Genomic DNA, 9,394 nt, shown 5'->3' with positions numbered 1-9,394 from the left:
GAGCCAGTGTCTCCCAGGGGCAGACCCAGGACGTGACCTGCGGGGTCTCCCCAGGGTCGCCCGCCAGCTGGCCACTCCCTGAGGTCTCCTCTCGAGGGCCGGGCCTGCCAGTGCCCCAGCAGCCCGGTGGCCCCTGTTCACCCAGTGGCCCCTATTTAGCCCAACCGCAGGGCGGAAGGGGGCGTGTCAGAGGCGGGGCAGGGGACCCAGGGGCCTGGGAACAAGAGCCACATCCTCCGGTGGCCCCAGGATCCCCACACTAGGGCCTTCCTCAGGAAGTCCAGCAGGAGACCAGCAGGAAGGGCCAGTCAACTCAGAGCCTGGGGAATGGGGGCCTGTCCCAGGGGGCTCCTTGGCACAGGGGCTCGGCCTGGGGGGCGGGGCACAGGGTGCTGACCCCTGGAAAGCTCACCCACCCTGGCAGAAGCTCTCACCCCTAGAAGGCTCCCTGCCGTCCCCCCACCCGCCCTGGGCCCTAATCCCCACGGACGCCCAGGGAGCTGAAGAGCACCCGGTCTCGGGCTGGCCCGGTAGCCAGACTCCTGCATGAGACCCTCCTCCCGTGGCTCCGGCCCTCCCTGCCCTCACTGAGGAGGAACCAGCCTCGCCCGCCACCCCGAGGCGCCCGGCAGCTGTGGGGGGCCACGAGCCCCTCTCAGGGAGCACCGGGTCCGCTTTCCAAGACACGCCGCTGCACAAGGAGGGGCTGGGGCCGCTCCGGCCAGGACCAGTGCAGACTGCTCGGGCTGCGCCTGCTCATGCTAGCGGGGCCCGCTGGGTGCCCCCCAGAGACAGCCCTGCACCCTCAGAGCCCACGACTTGCAGGGGCCCCTCTGAAGTCAGCCCAGGATGCTCCAGAGCCCCAAGGTGTCTACACCCCGTGAATGGCGAGGAAGCAGGAAAAATGTCCCCAGCTGCGTTCAGGCTGCCGCCCAGGGCACCGGAGGGAGCACCAGCTCACCGCCCAGGAGCCCTGGCATGGGGACCCCCGTGCGGCCGACGGGGAGGCAGCAGTCACCAGCCAGGCTCCCAGGGAACGTGTGCGGGGCCCGCGGGGCCCTCCCCTCGGTAGAGAGAGTTGTTCCAGGCAGCCTGGACAACACCCCTGCCGCTCCCCAGCCCTCCCCACCCCGGGGCAATTATGAAATGTGCTTCCTTCCCGGGAAGACTCTCTGCCTGAGGGCACGCAGCTGGCCAGGCCGAGCAGGCGGCCGCTCCCTGCAGCAAACCACAGGGCAGTGCTGTCAGCTGGCGCTGGCGGCCCTGGGCCAGGCCGGGAGGGGCTGCGGCCACAGCAGCCACCGGGCAGGCGGCAGGACCTAGGGTTGGGACTTTACCAAGCAGGCGGGGAGCCCCAAGGCCTTCACCATGTGGGCAGGGCGCCCCAACGGCCCTCACCATGCGGGCTTGCTGGCTCAGGCTCCCACTGTGCCCGGCCCCCCGGGGTCCAGGAGCCACCAGGGTCCTGCGACTCCTAATGCTCTGGCCGGCGGGTCACCCGTGTCCCGGACGCACGGTGGCCCAGGCTGCTCGGGGCCCCTGTCAGGTGCGGGGGTGGGGGCCGGCTTTGCCAGACAGGGTGGGTGCTCATGCTAGCGGGACCCCCTGGGTGAAAATGCTCAAGGCACGGCGTGTGGATGGGGGCGCTGGCGAGAAACATCTGCGAGCACCGGAGGGGCCCGGTTTGGTCTCCCGGTTCCGTCTCCGGGGTTTCTGCCGCTCTCGGAGCTTCAGCTTTTGGGGTGGGCGCAGGTGGCCCCACCGATCTTCCCGCGCGTGGGGGCGTCTCTCTGAGGGCAGAGGCGCTTACATTGCCTGGGGCTGCCGCCCCAATTCCCGCATCTCCCGGGGCGTCCTCGCAGCAGCCCCTCGGGGCAACGCGGGAAGCCACGGCGCGGGGGCGCGGCGTGGCCCCCACGACCCTGCCAGGGGCGCCGGGTCCCCGAAACGGCCCAGCCGGGGCCCCGCGGGTTTTGTCTGCGGCGGGCGCAGCCTCCGGCGGCCGCGACGGAAAAGCCCCGCGTCTCGGGGCCCCCCGCCGCCGCGGGCGCCCCGGCTCAGCCCCGCGTGGCCGCCCGTCCTCGTGGGCCTCCGGGGGTTGGCGCGGACCCGAGGGGCGGGGGCCGGGCCGGGCCGGGGCGGCTCCCTTCCCTCGGCCCGGGTGGCTGTCGGGGCCCCCACGGCGTTCGCGGCTGGGGGCGCGGGGGAGGGCGGGGCGCGGGGGGCCGGGGCGCGGGGGCCGGGGCGCGGGGGGCCGGGGCGCGGGGGAGGGCGGGGCGCGGGGGGCCGGGGCGCGGGGGAGGGCGGGGCGCGGGGGGCCGGGGCGCGGGGGCCGGGGCGCGGGGGGCCGGGGCGCGGGGGAGGGCGGGGCGCGGGGGGCCGGGGCGCGGGGGCCGGGGCGCGGGGGAGCGCGGGCCCCAGGGCGGGCCCGAGGCCGCGCGACGCCGGGCAGGTCCCCCGAGGATCGGCGCGCGCCCCGCTTTCCCGGCCGCCCCCCCCCGGCAGTCACGCCGCCGCCGCGCAGGCCGGGAGTCGCGGTGCCGCGCGAGGCGAGCAGGGGAAGAGGGCGCGCGAGCCGCCGCCCGGCGCCGCCATCCTGCCGACGGGACCGGGATCCCGGGGCGGCTCGGGGCGAAGCGGGGCCGAGACTGCGCTCGCGAGCCGCGGCGGGGCCCCCGCCCGGCCCTGACCCCCGGTCGCGGCCGAATCGCGTCACAGCCCGGAGCCAACGCGCGGCGGAGGCCCCGGCGGCCCCGCCCCTCGCCGGTGGCCAATGGGCTCTCGGGACCCGCCCTGGCGACGGGGCCCCGCCCCTGGCGACGCCGCGGCTCCCGGAGCGTCAGGGCCCGGCCGGGCGGGCGCGGGTCCCGGCGCCGCCGCCATGAGGCTGACGCGGAAGATGGTGCTGGCGCGGGCCAAGGCGGCGGAGCTGCGCAGCGTGCGGAAGCTCAACTGCTGGTGAGCCGGCCGGCGTCGCCCGCGCGTCCGCCCGCCCTGCGCCGCGCACGGGACCCCGCCGCCCCCCCCCGCGAGCGCCCGCGGCGTCGGGGGGCTCCTGGCCCTGCCCGGCCTCACCCCGCGGGCGGCGCCTCCGGGAGCCCGGGCGGCGCGGCCGACACGGGCCAGACGCGGCCTCGCCTGGCGGGTCCCCGGCTCCCGGCTCGGGGCGGGGCCCTTCGGGGCGCCCTCGGGTGCCGTCCGGGCAGAGCAGCCGGGCCGCGGGGTGGCGCCGCCCCGCCCCGCCCCCCCCCCCCCCGCGCCAGGCGGCCGCCCCAGGCCCCGGGCAGGACTCCTGCGTGGGGCCGCGTGGGGTGCCGGCGCGAGGGGCCTCCGGGCGTGGGGTGTCCTCCCGGGATGGGGTGTTCTCCGGGCGTGGGGTGTTCTCCGGGTGTGGGGTGTTCTCCCAGGATGGGGGGTTCTCCGGGCGTGGGGTGTTCTCCGGGCGTGGGGTGTTCTCCGGGCGTGGGGTGTTCTCCGGGCGTGGGGTGTCCTCCCGGGATGGGGGGTTCTCCGGGCATGGGGTGTCCTCCCGGGATGGGGGGGTTCTCCGGGTGTGGGGTGTTCTCCCGGGATGGGGTGTTCTCCAGGCGTGGGGTGTTCTCCGGGCGTGGGGTGTCCTCCCGGGATGGGGGGGTTCTCCGGGTGTGGGGTGTTCTCCGGGTGTGGGGTGTTCTCCGGGCGTGGGGTGTTCTCCGGGTGTGGGGTGTTCTCCGGGTGTGGGGTGTTCTCCGGGCGTGGGGTGTTCTCCGGGTGTGGGGTGTTCTCCAGGCGTGGGGTGTTCTCCCGGGATGGGGTGTTCTCCAGGCGTGGGGTGTTCTCCCGGGCGTGGGGTGTCCTCCCAGGATGGGGGGTTCTCCGGGCGTGGGGTGTTCTCCAGGCGTGGGGTGTTCTCCGGGCGTGGGGTGTCCTCCCGGGTGTGGGGTGTTCTCCGGGCATGGGGTGTTCTCCGGGCGTGGGGTGTTCTCCCCAGCCGGTGAGCCCGAGGCGGCCCGGGGCGCGGGCACCCGCCCGCAGCACTGCCTGCTGGACGGAGCCTCCGCCCTGGTCGGGCGGGGCCCCCAGTGCCCCCCGCTGCCGACCTTTGCTTCGCTGGGGCAGGACGAGCCCCCGCTTCGGGCCGCCGGCGTGGCCCTTGAGCCGGCCTCTTCCAGAGGCCCCTTTGTGCGGCTGCTGCCGGGGAAGCAGCCCAGGGGCCCGGCCCGGGTCCCAGCATGTCTCCAGCCTGCACGGCCGCCGGGGAGGGGCAGCTGGCGCCTGGCGGTGTCTGGGCAGACGCGCTCCCGGCCCCGCCGAAGTCGCGGAGCGTGAACGTCGGGGCGTCGCGCGTGGATTTTTAGAATGTTTGTTTTTATTCAAGTTTAACAAAATGAAATCCTCTGTCTCCCCAGGGGCAGCCGCCTCACGGATGTAAGTGTTACCTTGGTCTTCTCCCCGGGCCCTGCTCCCCAGAGTCGGCGCCTCCTCCCGCAGCAGGTGGTCACACCCGCAGCCCCTCCGCGCCCTCCAGCCCGGCCGCAGCGGACCCGCAGCGGAAGATGCTCCGCGGCGCCACGTTCATGTTGAAGTTCCTTTAGATGGTCCCGAGCACGGGGGGCGCCCCCAGAGAGTCCTTTAAGGAGTCTTAAAGGCTTCGCAGGCCTCTTCTGGCAGTTCCTGGGCTTTTTCAGGGTGGGGGCTCCTCACTGCTCCTCAGATCCTGTTTCTCCCCCCCCCCCGCGCACCCCGTGCACTGGGGCAGTGCAGTGGCTGAGCCCAGCTCCGTTCTGGAACAAGCGCCCAGAGTTGTGCCAGCCACCAGCCCCGGCGATTCACCCTCCTCAGAGCACGCCGGGTGGAGCTGCTGGGTGAGAGGGCTGGTGCGCCCCACCTCCTGCTAGCGGGGTGTTGCTTATTTGGCAGCCAAAGAACCTCAAAACCAAAGCAAATAAGCAGCAGGTGCAGGAAGAGTCCACCGCAGGCGGGCGGCAGTCTGACCAGCCGGGCCTCTCCATGCCCCCGGCCAGCCCCCGAGTGAGGGAGCCGGTGCCACCTTGCTGAGCCCGCTGCCGAGCCGCTGCTCCGGGGACTGCGCTGGTGCTGGGTCTGCAGGGGTGGGGTGGGGTGGGGGCGCACGCTGGCAGCGGCTGGTGCCTGCCTCACGCGCTCTTCCTCCTAGATCTCCATCTGCCGGGAGATGCCCAGCCTGGAAGTGATCACCCTCAGGTACCTCGTCGCTGAGTTGCCTGGGCCTGCCCTCAGGGGGCCTGACTCCCCTGCGGGGGTGGGGGGGTGCCGAGCCCCTCTCTCCAGGCACAGCCTGGGTCCTAAGTGCCCACCACCCGCCACGGTCAGTGTCCCGGCCCAGGAAGGCTGAGTGAAGTGGGTTGAGCCCGCACCCTAGGATGCCTCGACTGCAGCTGTGGCAGGGAACACGGAGCCGGGAGTGGCCTGGAGCCTCCTGCCATGCGCTGACCACGGGCCCACAGGCTACGGCTGCGTGTCCGGCAGGGGCTCTGGCCAGCCTAGCCGGGGGAAGGGCGGAACCTGGGGGTGCCGGTGTCCAGGCCTGGCGGGCCCCTCTGGGAACCTTGAGTGAGAGTCAGTTCCCCGGGACTGTGTCGAGTCTAGGAGGCCACAACAGGACCCCCAGGCTTGGAGGCCGGCCTCTGAAGGCAGCCCCAGCGTGTCTGGGCGCTCCAAAATTATCACCTCGGGTCGGAGTTCATCATGAGGGTGGGAGGACACAGCAGGAACCACGCAGAGCGGGCAGCTCTGGCCACTCCCCCACTCCTGGGCCTCCCGGCCCCCACGGCTTCCCAGCCTCGCTGCTGCTGCTGGGGTAGAGTGCGGTGAACGGCCGTGAGCGTCCACTGAGCCCGGGAAGAGCAGCACCTCCCCGCCGCGTGCGGGAGGAGCAGCGAGGGGAGCACCAGCCTCTCGGTTGAGCCCCGCCCCCCACGACATGGTCAGGATCCCGGGGGCCGCGCGTGCTCCTGCTCCAGGGTCGGTGCCCACCGCCAGTCTGCACAGCGGAGCCTCGGACGCTTGCCAGGGCCTCTCGGGCACAGTCTGGGCCCCAGGCTGTCTGGGCCCCTGGAGGGCGCATGGAAACCACCGCGTGGCAGCCCCCTTCCACGGAGGAAGGGCTCAGCCCCCGGGGGGCCCCCTGCCTGCGGATGCGGGGCGGCAGCCCTGACTGTGCCCTCCGCAGCGTCAACGCCGTGTCCACACTGGAGCCCGTGAGCGGCTGCCGGCGGCTGAGCGAGCTGTACGTGCGCGGGAACCGCATCCCCAGCCTGGCCGAGCTGGTGCACCTGCAGGGCCTGCCCCGGCTGCGCGTGCTCTGGCTGGCCGGGAACCCCTGCTGCGGCGCCGACCCGCACCGCTACCGCATGGCCGTGCTGCGCGCGCTGCCGCAGCTGCAGCGCCTGGACAACCGGGGTAGGTGCCCGCCGCCCGGCCCCAGACCAGAGGCGGCGATGCGTGGGCCTCTGGGGTTGGGCCTGAGCGAGCGCCTGGAGTCGGGCGTTTCTCCGACGGGGCCTAGGAGCAGGTGCTCCGGCAGACGCTGCGGCCTGGGCCCCCCCCCGCCATGGCTGTCCCGCCCCCGTGTCCAGCAGCCAGGGCGGGGGTGCCCAGGGCGCGCTGGGTGGACAGATGCCTCCGAAGCGGAGGGCGCTAGTGCTGCGTGGCGGCCGCTGTGAGGCTTGGGGCTAGTCCCGGTGATGCTGTGCCCCCTCCTCCCCGAAGCTGTGACCGAGGAGGAGCTGTCCCGGGCCCTGATGGAGGGTGAGGAGGTCACGGGCCCCCGCAAAGAGGGCCCGGAGCTGGCGTATGCCCTGAGCGCCCTGAACACGGCCGAGACCCAAGGGGACGCGCTGACGTTCAGCGAGGAGGAAGCAAGGTGCCCCCACGGGCCTCCCCCGGGGAAGCAGCGACGGGCTGGGGCTGGGGGAGGATCGCCCAGGGGTGCCGGCCGGGGTGGCTCTAAGCCCCCAGCCCAGTACGGCCTCACGTCCGAGAGCGGCTCGGGCCGGAGGGGGCAGCCCCCGGGGGCCGTGGGGAGGTGGCCATGAGGTGGGGCTCCCAGGGAGCCAGCGCGGTCCTCCCCGGCTCCCCTCCGCGGGGCAGTCACAGCCCCCTTGTGCGTCGCGGCCTCAGCCGCCCCAGCCCCGGGCGGACCAGAGCAGCAGGGGCTGCCACAGGCCCTCTGACGGGCCGGGCCCCACCCGTGTCAGCAGCGGCCCCGGGCAGCTCAGCCTGAAGCCCCCCTCCCGGGACCAGCCGCCTCCCTTCTCACAGAGGACGGCCACGAGCTGTGGCGCGAGCAGGGTGAGCGGGCCGTGGCAAGCTGGGGGGAGCCAGGGAGGGAGCGAGAACCCCAGAGCCCAGCCACAGGGCCCGGTGGAGGGGCGCGGGCCTCCTGCCATGGGCGCTAGCACGCAAGGCCCGCGGTGCTTGTGCCCGCAGAGCAACGTCCTGACCGCCGTCCTGCTGCTGCTGCGGGAGCTGGACACCGAGGCGCTGGGGGCCGTGCACCAGGCTGTGCTCAGCCGCCTGCAGGGCCTGCCCGAGCGGGAGCTGCAGGAGGAACCCGAATGAGCCGCGCCCATCCGCCCCGGCGAGCCCACCCCAAGGTGGTGTCCCCAGGAGGCCTCGGCCAGCTCGGGCCGCCCAGCCCAGAGCCCGCGTGGGCCCCCCCGGGCCGGCCTGGCCACGTGCCCCCTAATAAACACACCAGTGGCGCTCCGCCCCTCCTCCCTGGGGTGGACACCGCCCCCGGAGCTGAGGGCCCTGGGGTTGAGAGAGCCGAGAACCACGCGCTGGACAGCCCCGGAGGGGGCATCAGGGACACTGCCGCCGCCAGGCCCTGGTGGGCGCGCTCACCCGGAGGCCGCTTCACACGGGCCAGAGCGCCCTGAGGCCGGGCGTGTGGGGGCCTTCCGCGGTGATCACAGGCGCTGGACACTCAGTAAAGCCCGCTCCTTAGAGCAAGTGGTCATGATGATTTGGGGTCTCCCTCTCCGGGACCCAGCACTCAGCCAAGGACCTTGCCTCAGACCCTACTCGACAGCCCCCCTTCTGCCCCAGTGCCCTCACCCCCCAAGTCAGAGCTTGCTGGGCCCACCCTGGCCTGGACCCCATGACCCTGGTCTCTAATAGACACCTCGGGCCCCAGAGCTCCCCCAAGTGATCCAAAAGCAGGGTTTTGGGCAAAGCAGGCGCTGGCAGGATGTGTGCTGGCGTCCACGGCCCCGGCGGCAGGGCAGCCCAGGAGGACGAGGGCTCAGTACAGCCGAGGTGCAGCCCCACCCCCAGGTGCCGCCGGGGGCCAGCCCCTGCTCTGGCCAGCAGCTCCCCTTCACCTGCAGACAAGCCGAGGGCCTCTGTCCAGCCTGAGTCCCGACCCGCTGGAGTCTCTGCCAGGCCATGGCCACACCCCTCTCCCTGCTGCCAGGCGGGTGCCAGCCGGACCCTGAGCGCCCAGACCTGCCTCCCTTTGGTCTCCGCACCCAGGACCATGCAGCCAGGGCCCCTCTGGTCGGGGTGGGCGCGGAGGGGGCGCCCTGTTGGAGCAGAGCAGCAGGAGTCTCCCGCGGCCCGACCAGAGCTGGCTGCCCTGCCGGGCCCAGGTGGTTCTGCGGCTGCTGCAGGCGGCAGCCGTCTCCGAAGGGACCGGAAAGGCGTCCTGCCCCTGGGGTCTGCTCACGGTGGTGGAGATTGGTGCAGAAGCCGGTCTCTGCCGGGGCATCTCAGAACCGTGATTCTCGGGGGCGAGGGCGGGGAGCCGCGGGTTCCCAGGGCCAGGGAGGCGAGACACGGACTCTGCGGGGGGAAGCCCGAGGGACCAGGGCCACAGGGGTGCTGGCCCCCAGGGCCGCCTGAGCCTCGGGATGGCCATCAGGATTGCAGGCCGGTCCTGGGTCCCGGTCCTGTGGCCGGCACCAGCTCCCTGCGCCTGTCCGACGCGACCAGCCAGTCGTCATCGGCCGTGTGCAGGGTAAACAGCGCCTGGCGTGTGGCCCTATCCTGGCTGCCCTGTTGGGTGGACACTGGTGGGGCGTGGGAGGATGGGGGGCAGGACTCGCCACCTCTGGACTCCCCCGTGAAGGGAGCTGGTGAGCAGCTGGGCCCTGGGCCTTCCTGTTCTCAGAAAAGGGTGCAGGAGAGCTTGACTTCATCTGGAAGGAGGCTTGGGGATCTGGGAGCCCCGTACCATCCAGGGTATAGGATCAGGGTGCCGCCTGGAGACCACCTCTGCTTTGTGGGTCGTGTGAACGCCAGCTCATCACCCCGGGCACAGCAGAGCCCACTGGGCGCCCAGGTCCCTGGCCTGGCCTCTGCACCTATGTGAGCCCAGGCCACTGTTTGCGCCTGTCCAGCCCGGAGGCACCAGCGGCCACACACCCCTGGG

General features: G+C 73.3%; 1 protein-coding gene across 2 annotated transcripts; it reads left to right on the top strand.

Annotated features, from left to right (window-relative positions):
• Nucleotides 1–2,881: 2,881 nt before the first annotated feature.
• Nucleotides 2,882–7,763, top strand: CFAP410 (cilia and flagella associated protein 410; the record flags this gene model as incomplete). 2 transcript variants are annotated; one of them, XM_084232061.1, is made up of 7 exons in its annotated part: nt 2,882–2,958; nt 4,389–4,407; nt 5,156–5,202; nt 6,191–6,420; nt 6,730–6,883; nt 7,218–7,311; nt 7,450–7,763. In XM_084232061.1, 7 exons carry the CDS (start codon nt 2,882–2,884, stop codon nt 7,579–7,581), a joined length of 753 nt encoding a protein of 250 aa, XP_084088187.1. In that variant the 3' UTR covers nt 7,582–7,763. The 2 variants fall into 2 exon arrangements, with proteins under 2 accessions (XP_084088187.1, XP_084088188.1); XM_084232062.1 differs by lacking the exons at nt 2,882–2,958; nt 4,389–4,407 and adding an exon at nt 4,761–4,844.
• Between the last annotated feature and the right edge of the window lie 1,631 nt (nt 7,764–9,394).

The sequence above is a fragment of the Talpa europaea genome, assembly GCF_964194135.1.
Source record: "Talpa europaea genome assembly, chromosome: 4".
NCBI lineage: Eukaryota > Metazoa > Chordata > Mammalia > Eulipotyphla > Talpidae > Talpa > Talpa europaea.
The sequence above is the reverse complement of the archived record's forward strand: the minus strand, read 5'-3'. Positions and strand labels throughout refer to the sequence as shown.